Source organism: Colletes gigas, unplaced genomic scaffold (assembly GCF_013123115.1).
Source record: "Colletes gigas isolate AHSC1104 unplaced genomic scaffold, ASM1312311v1 Colletes_gigas_Sc00004, whole genome shotgun sequence".
In the NCBI taxonomy this organism is placed as follows: Eukaryota; Metazoa; Arthropoda; class Insecta; order Hymenoptera; family Colletidae; genus Colletes; species Colletes gigas.
The window spans coordinates 3,646,339-3,671,792 of NW_025106633.1; the positions used below are offsets into that span (position 1 = coordinate 3,646,339).

At 42.3% G+C, this 25,454-nt stretch overlaps 1 protein-coding gene across 3 annotated transcripts in view; it reads right to left on the reverse strand.

Annotated features, from left to right (window-relative positions):
* Positions 1-10,205: 10,205 nt before the first annotated feature.
* The window catches only part of LOC122405084 (MICOS complex subunit Mic60), a 47,540-nt gene continuing 32,291 nt past the window's right edge, over positions 10,206-25,454 (reverse strand). For 2 of the 3 annotated variants that reach the window (XM_043409579.1, XM_043409578.1), the window contains exons 11-14: positions 25,291-25,449; positions 20,488-20,591; positions 20,072-20,259; positions 10,206-11,496 (exon numbers count right to left, since the gene is read on the reverse strand). In XM_043409579.1, coding sequence (XP_043265514.1) covers positions 11,286-11,496; positions 20,072-20,259; positions 20,488-20,591; positions 25,291-25,449 — 662 coding nt within the window. In that variant the 3' untranslated portion in view covers positions 10,206-11,285. The remainder of the gene's footprint in view (positions 11,497-20,071; positions 20,260-20,487; positions 20,592-25,290; positions 25,450-25,454) is intronic. The other variant, XM_043409580.1, reaches the window with a different exon arrangement.

Here is a 25,454-nt window from a genome sequence, read left to right on the forward strand (position 1 = left end):
CACGATACTGGTACCACAGGTGTATTTTGTTAATTTAGTAGCGTTTTTCTAGGAGATTCAGTCCGTTTTATTCAGGAATTAACGTGTTTGGAGCAAGACTCATCGCGGGACCAGGCAGTGTTACGTTATTTATTTTAGAATTTGTACGCTCTGTTGTCACGAACGATCTCACAGAGCGTACCGATTCTTTAATAAGTGTCGTCAACAATTAACAACCATCTTCGAAGAATAATCCACTGGACTCAGTCGAATTGCTGGTATATACAAAAATTCAAACAAAAAGGTACAAAAATAAACAGACTCACTACACTTACATAAATTTTCGAGGAAATCAATTTTACAACAAATCTATTACTTCCCGTCAGAACTGTACAAAAATAGTAGAATTTATAGGGAGATCACAAACCCACAGATTTTGAATACCATTATAAAAAAATAATTTCAAGTTAAAATTTCAAAAGGTGTACTTCGATGTATTTATTTAGAATGATGAGAGCGATCAATTTATAGAGACATGGTTGCAACAAGAGTTCCTCGATTAAGTATTTGGCAGTCAAAATTCCCCTGACGTCACGCACATATTCCCAACAGCGAGGACTTAACAAAGATTAATTGGTAAAGCGATCAGACACGCTTGCTTTCTCCGCAAAGAATTTCCGGCCCGGAACAACGAGGATTATAGCTCCTTTCATCCCCCGATCCCGAAGCCCGTCGTAGACGACGCTCCCAACGGAGCTTCTCCTCGAAGCCGCGCGGATCCTCCTGGAATTTTAATCACTTAACAACGAACTTCCTTCTTTTCCCGTCTGTTCTCGTATTCGAACCAGGTTTCCCTGATCGTTCCTTAAGGGGAACGATTCGAGAGCTACGCGAGCTGCCTCTAATACTGCAACTTTCCGTTTCTCAACCCTTCAAACGCAATGGGACTTCCAATTTCAGATACTGAAACGACTTCTCGAAGAGCTACAGTAATGTCTACAATAGTGCCTCGTTTAATGACGCAAAATCCAGTCCGAGAGAACTAAGAATTATTTTAAGACTGATTTAATTTACTATATATCCACAGAAAATTAAAAAAACAGCCCTCCCTTGATCACTGATCGCTTAAGATCATCATCCAACGTAAATCACGCATCACTAAATTAATTCAAATGCAATGAGACTTCCAATTTCAAATACTAAAACGATCTTTCGAGTAACTACAGTAGTGCCTCGTTTAATGACGGAAAATCGAATCCGAGAGAACGAAGAATTATTCTGTGACTGGTTTAATTTACTATACACTCACAGAAAACGAAAGAAACAATAATCCCTCGATCACTAATCACTGAAGATGACCATCATTGAATTAATGTTTAAAATTTACCACGAATTTATCATCTCTTTTAATCGTCCAAAGATTGTTGCTTTCAAAAACGTGAGTGGGCCGACTTCAAAGTCAGAAACAATTCGAAACAACGTAAAGGGTGTCTATTCTCGGTGCACGTCGTTCGCGAAAACCGTCGGAAGAGCAATCGAATTTTCGTATCGGACAAAACCATTCTCTCGAACAGCCTTTCGGGCTCTTCCTTTGGCTCGAAGCGGTCCGTACACCCGCGGTGCCAAGAATAATTTCATTAGCGTCGCTACGAAATTAGAACGGAAAAGCAACCCCCCTCCCCTGCGCGCCTTCGATCGTTTCCTGGCAGGTCGGACGTCGCGGGGGCGATAATCCCATCATTGTCTCCTTTTAGCCAACCGCTTCTCGTCACGGGTCAACGACGATTCCACCGAGGAATCAGAACCGACGTGCAATAAATATGCTAATGGCGCGTCGAAATTGCGCGCCTTTTCGCGGCCACTCGCGAGGATCTCGATTTCAGAAGACGAGAACGCTTCTAAAATCCACGCACGGAGCCTTTTTTCTCTTTGTTCGCTCTCAATTGTATTTTTTCTTTTTCTTTGAGCTTCGATAGAAACTTGGAGCAACTTTCGAAGTTTTTGTACGTGATTTAACGAAAATAAAGCTACACGATATTGACTAGAATCAGTCTTGTTTGCTTACCTTGGATTTCCCTTTCCCTTTGATTCTCTTAGAGCAATACGGATCCCTGAAATTGTGACGTCATTTCCGAGGAATTTCACGATTAACAATTTTGGGGGATCGCCGCAGGAATTTCTAATTTCATCTTAAGATTGTATTCATCGTTCATGCTTGATTTAGCGACTATGCAGTTTGAGAAAATAATCGAAGGAACTTGTATTTTTTTTTTTTATTAGCGTAAATGTACATTCTATGAACTATTCTGAGAATCGTGCAAAAGAAGTTTCATGGTGTTAGAAAGGTGAACTAATTAACTGAACATCTAAGAAAACAAATAAGAATTTGATGGCGCCGCTGCAGCCGATCGAGGGGTTTTTACTCATTCTACGCAAATATTAACGCAAAGAAAAAAGTTTTCATGGTGCATCTGTGCGCCATGTTTCATAGTCAGACTAATTCCAAGAGCATAACCGGATCGCTAAAATCCCAGCACCGCGGTCCTCGAAGAACTCATGCTGGAAGTACGTTCACCCTGGAATGCATCGCGCGGAATGGCCCCTTTCTGGTTGCGAACCAGAAATTCCAGAAGGTCCATTTCGGAACCTGTCGTCCAATAATTATCCTCCGACAGTGTATCCGTCGGTTGGAATTCGCCCCGAGTCGAGATTACTGGGCTATTATTTTGATTTGTCCGTCACGCCGCCATCGCACAAAGCTTCCTCCTATTATCCGCCTGGATAGGCTCTTAAAAGATGGCCGACTAAATTGGACCACTTTCGCGTCTCCTTTAATTGCTAAACTTCCAACAAACGTATCCAACACACTTTTAGTAGCCACTATTCTGCGTGAATTGAAGGTCTCGAATGAAACTGTTTAATTTGGATCCCCACTTCCGGTGTGGAAGTCACCGATCATTAGAATACTATTTTCTCAATTCATTATGACACAAGTCTATGATAGAATTCCTTAATTAAATGGGTGCGAAACTGTTAGTCGCGAAATATTTTGCATATATCGAAACAATTTCTCAGGACATATATCGAACGATACACATTTTTAGAAAGTGACAAAGATTCGATAGACAAAGTCTATAATAAAATTCCTTTAATTAAATAGGTGCAAAAGTGCTAGTCGCGAAATATTTTTGCATATATCGATACACATTTTTAGAAAGTGATAATAGATAAAGATCTACGATTGGAACGTTTCTAACGGGAATCCGTCCCTCGAATATTCGCTGTAGAACAGCAATTTGAACAGTGGTCGAAACTCGAAATCCGACAATGGACGTCGCGGAACAGAACTCGAAAGATGAGAACGTCACGACACGCGATCCACGTTGATTAACGTCGATGTGTCGTTAATGCGTATCGAACCGAACTGGATGCGTCCCCCCCCTTGATCCAGTGACCATTATCGGGGCCAAAGGGGTGGCGGTTATAAACGTCAATGGAATTGTTCCGACGTAGAAGTGGCTTTTCGCGCGAAATTGAAGCGATTGGTAGCGGTGCGCCGGTTAAATCCGCATTGAACTCGGTCGTTACAAGCGCAGCCATTACCGTAAACACGTGGCTGCCAAATTGATTTTAAATCACCGCGGTCGGCCCCACCCCCCCTTCAAACATTCGCATTGTCGAATATGACGTTAGATTAGGTCGTTTCGACGATCGTTTTTCACGTCGGAATGGCGCACGAGCTTCGTGCTCGAATTTTATCGACCGGATAAACTGCTCGAATATCCCCTTCGAATCTGGGAACCATATTGCAAAGACACGTACGATTATTCGAAAAATAGAAAACCTGTTAATTCTCTGCTCGAGGGGGTAGTTTTTCCGCGTCAAAAAATTAAAACTGTTCGTTCGATTCGAGAAATATCTGAGACATTAATAGTCCGATTGACTTCGATTTTGGAGGAAACTTTCCCTTATAGAATGTCTATAGCTAGAACTATTATAATAATTTTTTTCTTATGCTCGAGCAAAGGGAAAATTTTTCTTAAAAACGTTACACAATTTCAACAATTGTGAATATTAATTAAACTATTATAGACCGTAACGAAAAATAATTTAGTACCATATTAACACTGTGTCATTTAATTTTCCAAATATCTAAAAAATGTTTTCAGATTCCAAGTGATCGTGGTCGAAACAAGAATTCGTTGTGAAATAACAGACAATCTCGAGCGTTGAGTTATTCGTCCATTTCCGAATGGAATAATCGCGTCCAGAGAATAACTTTAGACACGGCGCTGTCGTTGCATGATATTCCCGTAAATGTTGCAACAAAGTTGAAGTCGCGTCCGAGCCAGATCGCGATTGTCTCCGTCCCTGTTATCTAATCGGGTCCAGGCGGGATCTCTGCCGGGCGTTTGTTTTATTGATGCATAAAACCGAGCAGCAGTCTTCTCCTTGAGCGGCGATGAAAAATTGCGCTGTCCCTGGGCGGATTTTCGGTGCGAGCTTATCTCTGTTTGGGAATCGCCGCGACCTCGTTTTCTTTGTTGCTCGCATCACGCTTGATTAACTTGCTTTATCTTGTTCTCGCGGGCCAGGGCCAAGCCCCTTTCGATTTATTCGAAAAATCGCAACATTACTGCCTCTCTGCGCCCTGATACGTCCTCGTTAACTTCCACCACTTGTTCGTTCTGTTTCATCTTCGTTCGTTCACCATATTGAATTTTATGGTGGTTTTTTTGGTGAAAAGTAAATTAATCTTTGGTGTGTGGTGGTTACTCTTCTCGATGATTCAGGTAAAGTTTATTTCTCATTCAACTGGATGAAACGTTTTCAACCTTCAAGGAGGCCATTTTAAAAATGAGAATCTAAATAAAAATAGTATGTAGCGAAAATAAAATATAAAAAAACGCGGGAATTTATTAGAATGCGTGTTACAAAGCTGAAGGTGCCCTTTTTGAATCGTTTCAAACCATCGAAATTTTCACTAAAAAATCAAAACTGAAGTGGTCTGATATTTGTTGAAATTATATATTTCTCTTGTTATGTTCGTAAACTGCGTAGGAGAAATAATTATGTATAATAATTTCCTAAACAAGCAACTCTGTGTTTCCATCTAACGATTTTTCTAAAATTCATGATTTAAAGTCCCGTTAGTTTGCGTGGAAAATATTATTAAAAAGATAGGATCTCCCGACCACAAATCAAGACACAGACCAAACAAAAATGCAATCTGCATGCGTTACGAAATTAATCTTCATTTATCTTCATTCCACCTGACTATTTCAATCTTTCACCCGCTCGTGTCCTCTCATTCTCCATTATTCTTTCGTGTAAACAAACAATTAAAATACATCAAATTCGTCTTTTATGTACCATTTTTCCCCCAGAAGTTCAACAAAGTTTAGATTACAAACGAGCCTCGACTTTCACACACCACCTTAGTATACTAAAAATGTCACTAATATTAATACGAAAGAACTCTATACTGATTCGTAAACAATTTTTTGCCTCAATTCGCGCCTATTATTATATTCGATGGCGTAAAAAAATTATATACCATTAGTAGTTTTTAGGATACTTTGTTACCCTAAATTGCGAGTGATATTCCAAAATATATTTTACGAGTCCGACCGAACGATTTATTATCCGCGCGACGGTAATAAGAGTGTTCGTCGCGGACCGCGTGCAAGCTTTCGCTGCACGGAAATCGCATTATTTCCTGCGGAGTACCATTAACGTCGTTAATGAGCGGCAATCGACGACCCCGGGCGTCCCCAGGACGATCCACAAACGATCATCGATTGCGATCTAACGCCAGCGGGGCGTCGTTCGTCGCCTGAAAAGAAATAATAAAAAAAAAAGAAAAAGAATCTCGAGGAATCGAAGGGACGTTAATGGTACTCCTGGTACGATGATCGAAACTTCTTTCCCCACCCGAAACGATCTTGCAGATTTCGCGATCGAGGGTGGAAGAAATCCTATCGAAGAAGTTCGACGAGTGCCTACTCGTTGGCGTCAAATTGCTTTGTTACATTATCGCCGCGTTCCAAGGAGTCCTGTTCCCGAGGGTTTCAGATTTTTTAATTGGGCGAAGATGAAACTGACTTCGCGAGGAAGGGACGACGAAATTGTGAAAACAATGTAAAAACTACTATTGCAATTGCTTGATAATTATCGTGTTCGTTTACTTACTATTTTAATATCTATTCTCTTAAATTTATTTACTTGTGTCGAGTATGGTGAAATAAACTGTTGATCGTTCGTACTGATGGAAAAAGATATTTCGTGTTCCTTACCAGTTACCTTGTCACTGAAAACAAAAGCTCTCATCGAAGACACTTCCTCAGCGTCTAAACTCTTAGGCCCAAAGGTATTCCGCTTGAGCGCTAAGTGGAGGACACGCGGGAACGTCGCCAACATTTTCTTTTCAATTTCTTTCTTTGCATACCGGGGCTACTCTCTACGGTACACGGGTAAACAAGCACTCGAGCTTGCGCCTAGACAGACTGAAAGAAAAAGGGATTAACAATGCGAGTCGTTTCCTGCAACGACTCTCGTTAACGCAACACTGGACGACCAGGAAGGACGTCCAAGGCCTGAAAAATATCAATGCCGTAACTTGTCAACAGTAGTCATAATCAACTGTCATAGTTCTTTGTCATGTACAGTTCCAATTAGGGAATTAACAAATATAAACGATATTGGGAATACACCATAGTTCTATCTAATAAAAAATTATTAATTAAATTAGATGTTTCAGAAATGTGAGGTCTGCAAGCACGTAGAATTATTAAACAATATCTATAGTAACCTCTAGATACTCATTGTATCGTATTTATGGGTGACTATTTAAAAATCAAGTGAAACGTATCGACGATTAGTCAGACAAGTGTAAGTGGTTAGTCCAAGTCAAGGATACCCACTGTTGGAGCAACAATTATTATATTGTTATGTAATCTAATAAATTATAACTACTCTATACTATGTACAGACTCGTTATTAATGGTACAATATTTTTATTTCAACGTGGAACTAGTTTTTCTTGCTCTCTATAGTATCAGAGTTCAAAGCAAGTGGAACACATCAACCATTAGTCAGACAAGTGTAAGTGGTTAGTCCAAGTCAAGGATACCCATTGTTGGAGCAACAATTATTATATTATTGTGTAATATAATGAATTATAACTACTCTATACTATTTACAGACTCGTTATTAATGGTACAAAATTTGTATTACAACGTTGGACTTGTTTTTCATTTTCTCTAAAGTACCAATGTTCAAGGCAAGTGGAATGCACCCACGCTTAGTCAGACAAGTGTGAATGTGTGGAAAGCTTAGAAAAATGTATCCATTTATGAAAAACAACCGCAAAATGTAGTGCATGGGAGAAAGAAAAATTGATTCTGGAAAAACATGACTGTCAGATTTAATTAGACTTCTTGAAACTCATACTTACTGTAGGCCTGGCCACTCCTTGTTGCGTTATTCTGTTCCTTAAACATTTACTCGATCTATTGTCCCCCATTAACAAAGCACATTAATAATTGCGAAACGATACATTTATAAATATTAACTTGTACATATATTTATTGACCCTTCTAACATGCCCCCGTCGCAGACACAGCTCAAATGAAATAGACTGTAGAAGACTTCGAGCCAGAGCTAACATTTTTTCCAAATTTATTCAACCCTCTCATTCGCAGAGATATTTATCCATACATTTCTACCAAAGGTTAAAAATTATTTCTAACGTTCCAGTTGGATGAATTCGAGGGGGGAAAAAATTGGTTTCAGCACCGTAAACTCCGGACTCGAGGTCCTCGCCATCTCGGTAGGAAATAACTTGCAGCTCCGTTCAGACGGCATCGATGAAACGTTTTATTGCTTAATTCCTCTATTATTTGCTAGCGGGCCACAAGTGGTCAGACTTTGGAAACGAGTCGATCGTCGTTTCTCTCCCGACGCTACGTTCATCCAAAAGCAACGACAGCTCGCTTCGGACCGATAGAACAGACTTTAAATAGAAAATGAAACCGGGAATCGCGACCAAGGGTACGAAATCGCTTTCGCGTAACGTTCGTCGAGTTTCTTGTCGCCGTCGCTGTCCCCGGCGAGATCTGCGCGACGAACGGAGACGATACTTTTACCAAATCGTATCCTCGGTGTTCGTAAACGGTCGGCGTTGGGAGCAAGAAGGTTGTTCGTTAGGATTCCGCTAAGCTGACGAACTTTTTCGAAAGTGTCTTGCACTCCGTGCTCGAAACGAGGTCGCGCGTGGGTCCCAGGTGACGGTGCCCGCGACCCGGATTAACTTTGAAAAACGCAAAGCGGCATGAACTAGCTCGAAACCAGACGCTGAAACGCTCGTCGGAGCTACGTTCGTCGCGAGACAAATGCACCGGGAACAGCGACGAATTCGCCTTTCGATCGTCGACGTTCCCCGTAAAACGTTCGAAACTAACAGCGAGAAAATTAAGATCGTATATTTTTTTGTTCCTACGAATTCTACTCGAGAAGGCGATAAAAATAGGCTATGCGTAGTTGCTTCCGGGGCGTGGCGTGCGCCCCCCACCACCAGAAGTCACGCCAACTTTGACAAGCTATTGCGAGAGAACCGTTCGTTGGAGAAAAGTGGTTTCTTTTGAGTTTGTTCCTTTTTTATTGAATGCAATCCATAGGAATATTGAAAAAATATATGAGCTTGATAATTTGTTAACGATTTTCGAATATTTCTTTTCCACCCTGCATCTACAGCGTTTCTCTTTGAACGCTGGCGCATTTCGAACGCGATATACCTGTATCGCGACGAAAACGCGCCGCAGTGCAATATTTCGAGTAAAACGCGCGTTTCTTTGGACAATAGGAAAAACAGAGCTCGCCGAAATTCGAAACACGTTATGAGCTGCGGGCCGCGATATTTCTAATCGCGGTGGAGAGTAAACGCTGATCCTCAGGATTCGTTTTTTTGCGCCGGGCCGGGCTAAGAGGATTAGGCTGGAAAATCTGGCCGCGAAGGAGAACAAAACGAGCAGAGAGTATGCGGTTTCATGAAGCTACGCGAACGAGAGAATACCGTACGTAACTGCTTTTCGTTCTACCCCCTACACCGGGTGTCCCGAAAGCAATCCCGCGAAATTATCGTCGAAACGATCGCCGGTACCGGGGGAAAACTTTTCACCGAAGCACTTCGACTTTTACTTAAATTATCTGTTTATACCCAAAGTTCGCTAGAATTAAACGGCATAGATTTATACGACACACCCCGTATGCACATTCTTCGTCCTGAAACAAGTCGAAATTGTAGAGTATATATTTCCCTGACACGGGTCTCTTGTTTCGAGAAAATAAACGCGAATGTTGGGTACCGTGAGCTCGACAGGGCACCAGCGGTTCTCAATTCAAGCTACTACGAGGTGTCATAATCATTAAAGTAATCGAACACATTGTGGATACTTGAATGCTAATATCGACCTCCTTGTCGAGGCACAGAAAAATTATGATTTAACGATTAAAATTTAAACATTTGGTATGCATCGACGGAGATTTTTTATAGCAACGATAAAAGCTCTCGATGCACGAAATATCTACAGAGTCGGCTTTCGGCAAACACGATTCGACGATTACTAAACTCGAAAAGCAACAATCGCTGTTATTGAGAACCACTGGCCTCCGCCAGCCGTGTCAGAGCGCCAAACGATCTTTGGACTCGTTTTTCTCGGAAACAAAGGCTCCGCGGAAAAAATGTTATCCCACGCTTTCGACGCGTTTTGCCTCCAAGATCCAACCCCCTTTAGAAATTTCACGCGAATCGCGTCGCGGTCTGCATTATTTCGCAACAACGTTTCCATCCGTCATCCGGGCCAGACCTGGCTCTCCCAAGTTCGCGTGGAAACGCCGTACCGCGGAGCATCGAGGATCGAAATCGACTGGGCAAAGAAAGGTCGAACTTCGGTCGTTCTTCTTCCCGACGCCGCTGCTTTTTTCCTCTCTTTTATCTTTGTCAGCCGGGAGAAAATATTGTCCATTGTGCAAGGGCTGTTTCCATATTTCTTTCGCTCACGGTTGCGCCACGCTGCGAGCCCCGGCGGTGTGTACGTGGATGTGGTTCTGTTCCGTGTGTCTGTTCCCCGTCCCCTCTCGTGCTTTTCGAGTGCGTTGCCTTCCGTGATCTCGATGGACAGCGTTTTCGGGGCGAGCTTTACTTCTGCTCCGACTGAAACAGTTCGAACAACAACGAGAGGAACGTGACGGAGCGTTCTACGCGTTCTCGACTTTTTTGTGCCACTTTTTTCCACTCCTTCGTCTTTCTTTGCCACGCCTCGGAAAAATGAAAAATCGAGGGTTGATTCGAATCACATTTACCGTTAACCCTACGTTGTACCAATCTTTTTCCAGCGATAACATAGAATCTTTATCGAATTTCGAGCGGGTTACGCAACAGAGGGTCAATTCCGAAAGGAATATCAATCGATGGTGGAAGGATTTTTATTCGTGGTTTGTTCGTGACTATCTTCGTTCGAGCAATTTCTTCAGAACGAATTACAGCGATACTAGTATTAAAATAATATACATAGAACGGTAGAATTATGATTAAGAGATTAAATTTGCGACCTTTTCGGACGCCAGTACCCGGACAGCAGGTGACCTGTGCGTACAACTGGGTGCCCCGTACTTTCTGCGTATTCGCCTGAACGCGCATAGGAGTTCACCGCACGGACGGTCGGAATAAATATAAATTTACGAAGTGTTTGTGCTCGGAACGCTGAAGCGGAAATGAAAATAGTCGGTAAAAGCATCCCGTTGAGCAGTCGCGAAGCGAATAAACAAAAGGGAGCGTCAATTAGCGAGCGGTTCGTGGAAACTCTGTAAAAGCGGAAGATGTATAAATCGGGTTGAAAAAAAGAGAGACAAAGAAAGAAAAGCGACGTAGAGCGCATCGATCGTGAACAGAGATTCATAGAAAACGCATGGTCAATTTATATTTGTCTATATTTCGCAATTTATCTCAGTCGTTATAAATGATCCAAAAAAATACAGCTTTCGACTACCTTTCACCGATGACGCGCATACATCCTCCAACTACCGACAAAATTACGATTCGCCTCTTCGCCTCGAAGTAACAAATTCACCTAAAAGCGTGCACCCCGCTGAACACAGAATTACAATACTGAGCGACGACGTTCAATGGAAGCCTAACCTGGCGATAATGGAATTCGCCATGGAGGCGCATCGCGTGTCGCCTCCTTCGCTGATACAGGCACGACGAACGTTCGCAGACCGTCGGAACAGTTTTCGTTCTTCCCTTTCTAATTGTTTCGACTGACCTTCGAGTCTCCAGCACCGAGGAACACGAGGCCGATCGCGCCAGCGTACGCTAACAGCGTGTCCACGGCCTGCTGGGTCTCCAAAAGGATCCTCGTCTCGTTCATCCAATCGCTCGCGATGGATCTCGACGCCCCCTTCAGAAGGTTCATGTACCGAAGGGTCATCTTGAAGTCGCCGCGATCCAGCCAATACCTGAAACGAAAAATCGAAATCCTTTGTTCGAAGCATCGCGGTCGTTCGGGAAAGTTACTGTCGAAATGGCGTTAATTTTTATTTTTCTTCCATTGAGGGGCAAGATCACTGTACAAACCTGAAATAAAGCGTTTTCTTTCGATGATTGATGGAAAAGTAGGAGGATAATAATATTCAAGATCGTTATTAACCATGTTGTTATGTGTTAAAAATATATATATATTTATTCAAAAATAGTGGAAAATGACGACTTGACCATGTGATTGGCGAGCATTTGAAGTAGAAAGTTCAATTTTGTACAAAAAATGGGGCAATCATTTGTCAATAAATAATGTTAAAATTAAGTTATCGAAGATCTTAAATAACATTCTTAAATATTATTATCCTCTTACTTTTCCATCCATCCAAAAAAAAACCCCCCAAAAAACGCTTTATTTCAGGTTTTTAGAGTGGTCTCACCCTTTAAAAACATATAAAATTTTGCACGGTTAAATTTCCACCTATTAACCTAGTTTTCCTCTGGCAGGGCAGGGAAGAGAATCGACAAGAGTTGCTGGAACTTTGTATCGCGTTGTCGATCCCGCAATAATTTGATAGGTTCCAAAGATAGAAGCGAATGTCCAAGTTAATGAATCGCGGAGTAATTGCATCGAAGCTGCGGGGCACGTAATAATGTAGGAGGAATGTTGATGGAATAAAGTCCGGTGGAATTTTATCGGTCGAAAAGTCCATTCGGTCCCGCGGTCTCGGTTTCGCCGTTTCATTCCATTTCAATATCTGATTCATCGAGAAATAAAGACGCGGAAAGCGAATCGAGATTGGAATCCAATATTCGATAATCTTGAACGAAAGCACTTTCGTGGGAACGATCATCCAAATTACCTGTCGACCCGCCGGCTACCGAGGCATAAACATAGAAGTATGCTCGTGGCAACCGACTGTCCGCGATCGTTTTCCAAAAATTTTTATTTCCAATTTCCGACGTACGACGCGACCCCTCCTTGTACACCGTCAGAGTTTAAGTCTGTTACCTCGAAAATAAATTTGATCGCGGCCCGGGAATATGGGGAAACCCTCGATCAATTTCTCCGGCAGGTTACGAAAGGAAAAAAACCCGGGGAAGGATAAATTTTGTAAATTGTCCGCGTATTGGAAAATACTTCGTCAATTTTAACCATGGGAAAAAAAGCGAACGCTTGATCAACTTCCCATCTACGACAGTTTCTCACCGCTCACGACCCTAATCCCCGGTGGTATTCGACTAACGTGAAAAATGTCACCCCAAATCGACATCACCCGCTTACTGGACACATCTATCCAGACAATATACCCTGCAATGGCGATCATTATTTAACACCGGAATCTTTTATGCATATTTTAATGCTACGAATAAACTTCAAATATTACTATCCGAATTATCCAACTATTAGAACATTATTATTCGAATAAACATACTAATAAAAATATTAATATTTTTAAATTAACATTCGAATATAATCTGTAACCACTGCTAAGAAATACAACCATTATTACGTTGCAGTCTACGTTTTAAAACGCAAGACAACTAAAAAATAACGTTAAACCGAAAAAAAGTGGCGGCAATTAGTCGGCGTCTCCAGTCGAGGGAAAAGTTTGGTCAACCAGCGAGGGACCACTGCGCAAATAAATTCGACGCGTAGTTCCAGGCTCGCTGGACGTATCTGTTGACCTAATTTACCATGCACGGGGAACAACAATGGAGGTCCAGCGTCGTGCACGGCCCCCGGGGTCGTCGGAGTTTCGACGTCGGGGCAGCGTCGCCCGCGATACCGAAACTCCGAGCCTCTTTTCGCTGGAAACTCGGCGTTCTGGTGTCTCTGCGCGATAGTTAGGCGAACAATAGTTCACGCGAAGTGGTTAGCGACATCCGGCGCGCGTTATCGGTCCTCGAACGCATCCCTTTCGGTGCCACGACGGTCTGGGGGAAACTTTTTCGTCCCCGAGTCTGTTCCTCCGGACAGGCCAGCTAATGTAGCGACTGTGTCGTCGTTTCCGGGGGGGGGGTAACAAGTTCTCGGACCTGTTATCGATTAATTATCGCCCCATTCGAGAGTGAAAGAAAAAATTTTCTAGAAGAAATCGGCTATCGTTGGATGATAAATGGAATCGTCAAGTCCCCGGGTTCTCCTAGCTCGCGGGAATCAATTAACGAGGGCAGAGATTTGAATACGAAGGGAACCGCGGGAATATAGAAACAGAGGTTTTTTTCCCCCGGGATGGATTAATTAAAACGTCACTCTCGTTAATCCCCTTGACGAGCGATATATGCTCCAGGAATATTTCTTTATCTTCCTGTTTAATATTTCTGCGGACTGGTTTTTCAAATTAGGTGAGGATTTTGTATTTGTTTGCTGGGAGCACGCGAATGGATATTGGAAATTTTGTTGTTGCTTTTAATTCCTGTTTTGCATCGAACACGACGCGACACGTAACTGACAATGACCGAATCTGGGTCTGTCAATGTTCGTTCCGATATGTTGAGTCGTGCATTCTCGTGATTTATTGATCGTCGTGGCGCACGCTAATTTAACTGGGAACCGAATACATCGAACAGAAGATCCTATTTGAAACATCTTTTATTTCATTTCGAAAATATGAGATTCAATTCTGCTCGAGATTTTTCCAAAAATACCGTCCGTTTGCCATGTCTGCTGGAAACGAGGTAATTTCCTACTATTAAATTCCTATGGTTATAGCTTAAGAATTTTACAATGTATAAAGCAAACCATAAACCGTACACAATAGATTAATAAAACCACGTTTTATTTTAACGAGCACATTTCGAATACAGATCGTGCCTGATATTCACAAAACCAGAGCTAAGTAATATAAACTATCCTATAAAATTTATCCGTTTAAGCAGAATTCGAACCTGTTTGAACAACGTGCTAAAAAAATTTGCAGAACTGCGTAATCCCGGGTGTGATTCGGTTTGTTTGTATTTTTCTCGTGGAAATTTCGAAGTAGCAGGTAATTCGCGCACGGTGGGTCGAAAAGTGGAACCGACATCGATATATCGTCGCCCAGCCACTCGAAGGTTCAAGAGGCGCAGCCACTCGCCGAATTTATCGCTCGTCCAATTAGATCGTGCTTTTATCGTGCGCTCGTAACTCGAGTTTTCGCGTGACGCGAGCCTGTCTCTCGTTCCCCCGTCGCCGACGACCCCATAAATTATCCGTACGGGACCCTAAGGACCAGCACGGAGCCCGGGGATGAGGGCAATATCTCCGAACGACCGCCAGAGACGAAAACACCTGCCGTAATATCCGTCACGCGCGGATTGACAAAGAACACAGTCGTTTACCGGGGCCGCATTCGGCCAGAGCGCTATCCGGGGGCTTATCTGCTCGTTTGCGCCCGCGAAAAAAATGAAGGCTGTCGGGGGGCCCCCCTTATCTGCTCCCCGACTCCATACGGAGTGTCTGAGAAAAAAGATTGGCTCCTTAAACCGCACGGGTAGAGGTAAAACGCGGTAAAAGGAATCCCTGGAAAACGATTCTTTCGAAAACCGTGTACCAGGAATCTGGTTTATCTGATACCTGAGCAACCAAAACATAAACGTGAAACTTTTGTTATAGTCGACGTTTAAGGCAACCTTAAACTGTGCTACGTAAAAATTTCAGACGAATTCGTCGATTAGTTCTTACGTGGCAGCCTTTCAAAGAGAACAAAAATTCTTGCATTTGGAAGAAATTGAAAATTCGATATTCGGTGCTAAATTTTAATGGGTGTTTATTATTCAGTGCAATGATAATGTACGAAGGATGTATGAATGTCTCTCGATGTGAGATCAACGAGTTTCTACGAATTCAAGTAGAACAGGTAAACGACTGGTCAGGAAAGTGTCGGTTCAGTTATCGATACGTACTACTTGAATTATTATTTCTGATGAAATAATGAACTCTGGGCCACAAAGAGGTATCCAAATGTACATTTAACTAAGAGTTAAATAAATTCTGGTACCTTTGAGTACATTTATGTTACAATATTCGATAAAAATTTTGTTCAAATCGCTCGTCCCTTCCCTGCCAAAAATTTCAAGACAAAACAAATATCTACAGAATCTAAGAATTCTCTTTGCTTATTTTGGTTTCCTGAAAACCGATATAAAGCGATCTTCGAACCCCAATTCGCAATTAATTCGTCTCCTCTATAGCCACCAGAGAGTTCATCGGCGAATAAACGTTAGAGTTCTGGCGGAATCAAATTTGCATGAAGACGTTAGGCGACGACTCGCAGAGGGATGGAAGGAGTTCACAAACGGTGTAAGTCAAGCAGTTCGTGGCGGGAATATTCAGCGGTAGTCGCGGAGGAGTATTCCCCGGCAGCGGAACGTTTGGAAAAGAATCGTAAGAGAACCGCAATAAAAGGGACGTTTTAGAACTTACCCCGAAGGATGCTTCAAGTTCCGCCGTGAAAAACATTTGTATTTGGAGGCACTTCCCGGGGAATTTGTCCCGACTTCCACTTCTCGTCCCGTGAAAGTTACACAATATCGGCCGCTCGTAGCGCGAAGAGTATAAAGAAACAGAGAACGTCCCCGCGCGGCTCGCGTTCAAACGTTTTACTTGCAATTTCTCTCGTTTCGAGTGGCACGGCGAAATTAAATTTAAACGACGCTAAGTGCCCGGAACTATAAGGCGAAAATGCTCCGAGTCTTCCGAAAGGTAAACTCAATTTAGAGCCTACGATATTATTGACGCACCCCGGGAACTCGTAGCAACGGTTTTAGAAGGTTTAAAATTTTGTTCCCGGAAAATTGGAAACTCGATTGTCTATAAATTTCTCGTGATATTTATTTTGTCTAACTTCGTTGCAATTTATAAATCAAAATTCTGGGTTTCGTTTGACTATGGTCGATTGCCATCGTGACGTGAATTTTTTATAATTCTATAAAATAAAAACATCCCAGTTCGTGCGGAATAACAAATACGGAATGGAGTTTTTATTCGTCTATTATTCGGACGAAGCTCTGATTTCACGATATAGGTCGTTTCGTAGGGTAGAACGGTCCGCATTCTAATTTCATTAAGTGTCCGGTGACTTATGGATGGGAATGTACGCGTTGGAGCACGAACGCCCACGCGCTGGCGAACAAACACGTTGCAGAAACGTGTGAGCATGTGTGTGTGAGAGAGGCCGCGAAAGCGAGAGGTGCACAAGCCACGGAGAATCGTGAATTTTTTAACCGGAAGCGCAGTGCGGTTTGCACAGCGTCCGCGGATCATGGGCGCGAGCTGGCGGTCTACGTGACGACCGGAAGCCCTTCTACAGTATTACGGTTTAATATTTAAACGGGAATGCGCAGCTTCTTCCAGGACCCCTCTTTTTTTATCGACGCCCCATCTGCACGATGTTGGCGCGACCGGGGACTTAATCGAGAAATCCGCCATCTTGGCGAACGTTTCTTCCACCAAACGTGTCACTTTAACATTTCGTTATATTATTTTACGAGTTTACTTAGTGTTATCATTGCTATCGATTCGAAAGTCAGAACTCTGAAATATATTTTGCAATATCGTAATAGAGAGAAATTGAAACCACGAGGTTCCTTTAAAAATGCTAAAACAGTCAGAGTTAGGGGAACAATGTTTTACCAAAAATTAAAAACACTTACATGGAACGTAAAATTAATTTATAATCGATATCTACGGGGTCCCTTCTTTCTTTCTGTGTGAACAAACAGTTTGTATGCCGATGTTATAAAAAACGAATCGATACAACGAATTATAATTAGCGCGAGATACGTATGAAAATGGCAAATATCCGGAACGAAATACGCGGATATGCCGGCGCGGAGTTTGCGAAATTTACTGGGCGCGTGTTGCTCTGTAAAAACGGACAAAAAGTATAGCATGCATAAAGAAGTAGCCGGATAAACCACAGCTGCAAATATGCATATCATAGATACCGGGGCGGGAGCGTTCGAACGGAGGGGGTGCAAAAATTGCGTGAATTTGCGTTGGACTTATTACCTTAACAAGTACGTACGTGAGAAATAAAACAAAAATTCGAATAAATAAACGGGGGGGGGGAGGGGGGGGGGCAAATATGCCCGGGTTCGTATGCAAAAGAGCCCCGTTCTCGGGATACAAATTCACGATATTTGCATTTGTTGTTGTAAAAACTGGGCCAAATTGCGAGAATAATTACGATATACGATAAACACGAAAAGTAAAACGGCGAAGGAAGGAAAGGTTTGACAGAAACGGTCGAAATCTCTCAAAATTGCGTCCTTTGAGATTTAATAATTTTGAGGACACGCAATTTTAAAATGATTATTCTAAGTCAGAGAAGGACTTTAAGATTTCATGTGCAAAGACTTTCAAGTGGAAGAACGACTTAATGATCCCAGATTCTACAATTTTAAAATGATTATTCTAAGTGAAAGAACGACTTCAAGATCTCGTGTGCAGAGACTTTTGTTCAATGAATAGTCCAATTGAATAATTTTTGAACAACTTAGTGGTTCCCCAGCTGTCATTTTATCGCGTCTTTCGTGTGGGAGAACAGCTTAAGGATCGTGCGTTGGGAAACGGTCGCCTACACGTCGTCCCGGTAACGGATTATGGCGACTCTCATTAACGACCGTCACCCGGCGCGATCGTGATTATGTTTCATCGTCGTTTCGCGAGCCATAAAGCCGGGTCATCGCATCGGGGAAACCTGATGTTGATTGAATCGCGCGTGCAACGTCTGCTAATTAGATAGCGAACGGCGCACCGCGTCGGAGGAATAAAAGCGGCGAGCCGCGAGCGAGGAAATTAATTTTCCTGGGGACGTAGGACGGAGTCTCGCGGCTTGTTTGTTGACTGTCGCGCGATTGTTGGTTCTTACGATCAGGTGTGGGATTTGATGATGCCATTGTCGTCGAATCTTTGTCCAACGACACGTTCGCGGCTTCGTTGGCTCTTTGAAACCGCCGTGGCATTGTTGCAGTTTTGTAAGATGATTCCGTTCATGCATTGTCGTTTCGCTAAAAAGTTGCACGACACGATGATACAGTGCCTCTGTTTTACGATAGAATCGCCAGATTTTGTGTAGAAATTTTGCTCGAGCTAGGGAAAAAATTAAATATTAGTAGAGAAGATAAACTGAGATATGAATGATGCAATCCAACGTTTCTTTTTCACCACAAAGGAACAAGTTGATAAATATATATTGTTAATTGACTCGAGCAATGAGAAGATTTTTCTGGCCACGACCATTGTATCAATTCTTGAAGGATCAGCGTGACAAGAAATGTCGATTAATAATAAAAGAATCCAAAATTCTAACCAGAGACAATTTCTGCAGATCGGTATTGCGCTAATGATCGGGCCGTGGATTATTGTATGGGATTGGAAATGCTGACCAACGGTGAAATAACCTTTCTCAAACATTCTGATCGCTAAATTTGAATTCCACCTAGGGGCATTCTCTCTGGCTCCCCGGTACACCGATGCTCGTGTCACGGATCATTGGTCAACAGCCACAGATTTCTATCGGTTAGCTGATCGATGAAAAAGTTGAGGGGGATGTGTTTCCAGATTGTAGCTGATGCAAAGAGGAATTCGATGACCTATTTCCATGACATTTCACCGCCTCCGTTTGACCCTAGGCCGGAATATTCACACCAAAGGTATACACCCTATAACACGACGAATGCGTTTCCAATCGCGCGATTAACAAACAGAATTCCGAGTCCGAGGGAACCGCGAAAGTGTCGCCGGGACGTTTTTAAATTTACGTACGACGCCCCGCGGGGCAACGTTATCTCCGAGTTGGTAATTGCCGCGCGACGAAACACGCCCCCGCCGTATTATCAGCATTAAGGCTCGTTTGCACGAGAGTTCCTGCAACGTCATACCGTGGTCGCGACGTTAACTGCATGTACACGAAGTAAATTAGAGGTCTCTATAGGGGACACGAAAACGTGGACCAGCGACATTCAGCCGCTCCAAGTTTGGCCTTTTCGAGGGCGTTAAGCGGCGCGAATATTTCTCGAGATAACTTTTACATTTTAGCAAATATTACCCGGGCGTTTGAGGCCAGCGTTTTTCAAGCAGCCGCGTTGCAAAATCGAGAACCCTGCGACTCTGTAAATTGGTAAACCGATATTCGTGTAATGATAGAATCAATATTTTTTCCTCTAAATTAATTTTCAACGGCGTGTTCTAAAAATATAATGGCTTATTGAACTATTAAAATTTTTTGGATAAAAACATGTTCAGCCTGAAATAATGCAATCGAAAGCGCGAGAATGAAATGTAATTAAAGTCCTCATAAATTAGACAAACGAATAAAAATGTGACGGCATTGTAGGTTTTAAAAATCGAGCAAAAACCCCGGAGCGTCGGATATCGAAAATTGATTAATACGCCGGTAAACGTGGGAACGGAACAGAAACATGGAATGATCGCTAATTTTCCTGAACGTGGGCGAGAACGGGCGAAATTGCAGGCTTGAAAATTCGATGGAAAATAACAGGATGGGGCGAAGTGCATCCCCGGAGGACGTGAGTGTTTCGAATATGTCGTTTGAGCAGAATTCTCACCTGGCTCGATGAAGTATGTCGTACGTGTTAAGGGACTGGACGTCGATGGGCTTGTCCTCGAGCTCGCTCTGAGGTATGGCGCTCGCGTTTTTGATCATCAGGAAGTTCTGAAGGTAGCTGAGGAAATAGACAGGCAAGGCTGCTCCCTCCTCGGGTACCATGGCCAATCGTCTCGCGACCTCTTCCACCTGAAAGCATTTCCATCTCGAAAATTTAGAAACACGTCTCGAGTTTAGCGTCCAATCATAAAGCAAACTGCATTTATTCCAAACACACAACAATTTTTTCTATTTTTTAAATTTCGATTCGAGTGCAGAAGATGGTAGAAAGAATTTTTAAACGTCTGTTGCGTCTCTTTGAAGTATTCGAGGATAATATTTCTTGAAATGGGAGGAGATTGGTCAGTGTAATGTTACCTTGAGGAACCTAGCTCGAAGAACGTCCTCAGGGAACACTCCCCTCTTCGCAGCTTCCTCGGGAATGCCTTGGATGGCTGCTAGCACCAGAGGATCCTGCTTCGCTGGAAACATAAGATGAAAAAACGCATTGGGAGATTTACACACGTGTTCGAAAATTCAGGACCAACGGAAGATTTATCGTCGGCGTAATATTTAAATTTTCAGCGATTGATGAAATTATAACGCTCCGGAGAGGTCAGTGAGAGACTCGGACTATACAGGAATTATGATTTTTTAAACGAACGCATGAAATTTCCAGGGTACATTTCTGGCCATACATTATACTTTCGGAAAAGAATTTTTTTCTCAAAAGTGCGTAGGAATTCGGGGTATGTCTATTCACTAAAAATATTTGTAATTGTCCCCTGTAACTAAACATAATTTTTTTAGTATGATTTGAAATTTTTTAATTTCGTCTAAAAATTTGAATATCTACTCGAATTTTTTTCTCGAAAGTGGGTAGGATTTTAGGGGTATGTCTATTTACCAAAAACGATTGTAATTAACCCCTGCAACCAAAAATAATTTTTGCAGAACGATTTGAAATTTTTTAATTTTGTCGAAAAATTCAAGTAGTACAGGTAAACGACTGGTCAGAGAAGTGTCGACTTAGTTATCGATCCATACTACTGAAATTATTATTTCTGATAAAATAATGAACTCTGGAACACAGAGAGGTATCCGAATGTACATTTAACTAAGAGTTAAATAAATTCTGGTACCTTTGAGTACATTTATGTTAGAATATACAATAAAATCATAACTTCTCGGGAGGTAAACAATGTCGAGTATTTTTTAAATACACGGCCAGTTGAAACAACTAAAATTTGAGCTAGTATTATACTATGCTTGATGACTAATTTAATAAAAGTTTATTATTTATTTCTGGGAAATGAATTGTATCCCCGAGAAACTTCGGTGATTACCATAGAAACGGAAGTGAGAAACGTATAAATCTTCTGTCCGGACGGGGAGTTTTCATCGCGGAATTCATTCAAGGGTGCGTGGATACGATCGTTCGCGTAATTAATAGGAATTAACGCCAAAGAATAAAGGGCGGGCGTTCAAATTTTAACGAACCGAAATATCTGGCGCGCAAAATTGATTAACATCGAACAATACCGGGGCCGCCTCCTTCCCCTGCCCCTTTTCGAACAAATTGCATTACACCAGATGCTGTGTCGTCGCCGGAATACATTACTTTGCAATTTTGCGAGAAACGCGCGGCTACGAAACGTGATAAATGAACGGAGGAATTTTAAACACTTTCCCGCGTACGTCGCGTTCTGAAATTTATCTATTTGCGCGCGTGACGCGGCCCGTTACGATTCCGTGAATTATTCACGATTCGCGGTGTCGACTGCTGTCTGTGAATCGAAGGGTTCGACGCGAGCAACGGGCATTCACCATTTTGAAACACATTGTCTGCCACGTCACTCATACGCGGTACACAAAACCCCCACGTTAAGGGAGCTAGAAAATAAATACGGATAGAATCCATGAATTTCGACGAGGTTACTGGAAACGTAAATGTTTTATTTCACAACGGAACGTTTACCTCGTAGAATAATGGACGAACGAATAAATAGAATACGTATTCTTTTTAAGCACGATTTAAAATTGTAACCGGTAAAATCGCGATTGGAACATCCGTTATTAAATTTCCCGATGATACGAAATGCATTACTTCGTTAATAAATTGCAAAAATATTATGGATACCGTGCGTGTAGTTTTTAAAAATTAAAATCAAACGGGAAAATATGGTCTCTTTCTCGATTGCGTCGGTCATCGCGATGCACTCTGCGTTTATCGCTTTGTTGAAGAGGCTTTCATGCAGGTTTCGCGTGAAAAATTACCAACAACGTCGGGAATCGTTTTAATTCCGCGGTGAGGGAGGGACACGGACGAAGAAAGGGACGAAGGTGGTTCCGGGGCTGGAAAATCGTCCAAGATTTACGACTTAATCGCTGGACGAGCGTACGTAAAGGCTCCGGGGGCGAGCATTTCGAGGGTTGCACTCTCCTTGTCAGGTGCATTAATTATGCAGCTGCACGCCGAGTTAATAGCGTAAAGTGTCCGTGAATTATTCGACTAACGTATCTGTTCCTCTTTTTGTTTCGCGCGCTCATTTTTTCCATCCTTCTTTTGCCCCTCGCGATATTTATTGCTCGAAAATATTTTATAAAGCACACTTCGCATTCGTCAAAAAGCTAAATATTATTTCCAGGTCGTCGTTCGTTTTCAATTTTGTTCGAAAATTATCATCGAACGTAACGGTAGAATTATTGAAAAGGTCGAATCTTTTTAAAACAATAAACACTATAATGGCCTCCATTGGATCGTACGATAAAAATTCAAAAAATTTAAAAAATAGCTGGTTAAGAACGTCGAGTAGAAATAGTAAATGGAGTCTGTAATTTGTTTCTTTTCGGCGGAGATCGTTATTAAACGTAAGATACATCGGGAACGGATTATGAAATAATTATTCAGGTTTATCGGAAACCGCGGAGAAATTATTAAGCATTGCCAAGTACTCGTAAGAAATCGCGCTGGATTAAGGGATCGGGAAGAATTAATGTAACCATTTCCCTCCCACGAATTATTCACCGTTATTAAATCCAATTGTTCGGAAATAAATTGCCGGCACGATTAGGGAAGATTAAGATCGCGTCGTTGGAAGTTAAACAGACCCGGAAGTTCCTCTTGCTCCCAGCGAAGACGAGCCGATATAACAAACACGCGAAACTCAACGAGCCATTCGTTTCAACCGCACTTTATTTATCTCGCGGCAATATTTCGCCCCTTTTCGAATTACCAGATATTAAAATTCGCGCGTCGTCGCCGTCCCAGAATTTATGCGACCGTAAAACATCCGTGCCAGATAATAATAATACATTAAAATCACCATAAATCTTTTCTATCACGGACCATTATTGTCCTTCGTTTCGACGAACAATCGGGAAATCGGTGATTTTGCAATAGAATAACAATTTTCCAGCGTCTCTTTAGATCAATGGTCGTCTAATGGTCTTTTTGCACTTTCGAAATTGAAAAGACTGATTTTATTTTGATTGTAGAGAGTAGTCAAGAATTTAGCAACTTCAGTGGTTTAGAGTGACAAAAATTTTGATGTACGATACTTGTAAAGAACACTCGTAGGGCGATCTCACTCCCTGTTTTGATTAAACTTTGCAAGTTTGCACGGTGGCCATAAATAAGGGACACGTGTTTTTCTCAGCAGCAATAACTCAAGTTCAAGGGGTGAAACTACCCTTCAAAGTTTCGTCCAGCCGTTAAAAAAATTCTAAGAGACACTTCAATCGCACGTATTCTTAAAATTAATGGAAAATTGATACAACTATTTTTATTTAAAGTACATTTTAATAAAAGAAAGATTGCTCTAATATCTCGATCCGGTATCGTCCAGTTGCCCAACGAATCTTCGCATTTCCATTATACAACGCAAATGGGGCAATAAAAAGATGAACGCTGACTTGAAAAATGTCGAAAGAATCCGACAGAATTTTTAACGTATTCGGAACGAAAGCGTCTCGTTCGTCGGAAAACTCGCGATCGTATTTCACTCCGCGATGGATCGCGTCGCTGGAGAAAAATTTATACGGTTTTTATCGTTCGAACGGACAGGCATCGAAAGGAAAACGTGTGAATCTACGCGATGCGTGTCCCGTTGGCTCCGAAAAGGCGATGAATATTCGGGAGTGGTAATGTCGCCATTACGCCGCGAAAACTCATTAACTGCCGACCCTGGTCGGAATGAATTAAACAGTTCTCCGGCTCCCCGGAAGCGGAAAAAACGATTCCGACGTTAACTCGTTGATTGCCCCAAAGTTTCTCGACCCACTAAAACGGATCGTTTATTCTTTTCAGCGTTCACCAGTCGCGAGTTAATAAACCCGAAGACATCACAAAGAGTCGTTTCGATCGATTGCTTTTTAAGTGGTCGTCAATAATAACGAAGATTGTATAATCGACGCGATTCTGTGCTCGGTTAATAATATAGAAAAGTGTATCGAATATAACCGTACTCATTTGCGCTACGACCCAATAAATAAATGGATTTGCCGAACAGGCGAGCGTTATAATATCCAATGAAATTATTTTCCTCTGTCGAGGAAGGCAGTATTTGATCGTGGGTGAAAAAAGTAACTTGAAAACGACGAGTCGCGGCGCGTTACTCCTGTTTATTCGCGAAACGTTTGTACGATGTACCCGGAGTGTCTATAGCGCGATACATTCGAAGCTTTTGTATCCAATGAACCGTCGAACATTTTAGCATTCTGGCCACGCGGAAGTCCGATATCGATACTTCCGCGTTTGCGAGTTTAATCCTTCCAAAGATTGGCATTGTATCGCGACGGGGCGAGATTATCGTTGCGGTTACCGCAAATTCGATGCTTCGTTCTCGATACGGACTCGTAATCGTAACAGTATTAATATCACTTAATAATAATCTGCGGTCGTGTTAATGGACAGATCGCGGGAACGCATTCTATCAAACGCGCGGAAACATTTTCCGCGCGGACGATAACGATACTGGTAATACGCGTGATTTCACCGATATCCAATTAAACGGTCCGTTAAACGCGTACAAAAGCCTGGAGGATCATCGTCTAGGAAAAATCTCACGATCGTGCTTACGTTTTTCCAAGCTCGTTTCGATCCTTCTTTGGATCGTTATAAAAATGACAATTTTATTTAGGAATTTCTGTAATAACCGACAGGAGAAATTGATTGCTTACGTGCTGCCTTAGTGACTGCTTTGATTTCCGGTTCCAAGGGCCTGATGGTCTTGTCCACGCACGCACCGGGTGGCGCAGATTTAACGGCTCGTGCCAAAGCCTGACAAGCTGACCACAAAATCTGTGCATTGGATGCTCCTCGTTCCTCCTCCATACGAGCTGAA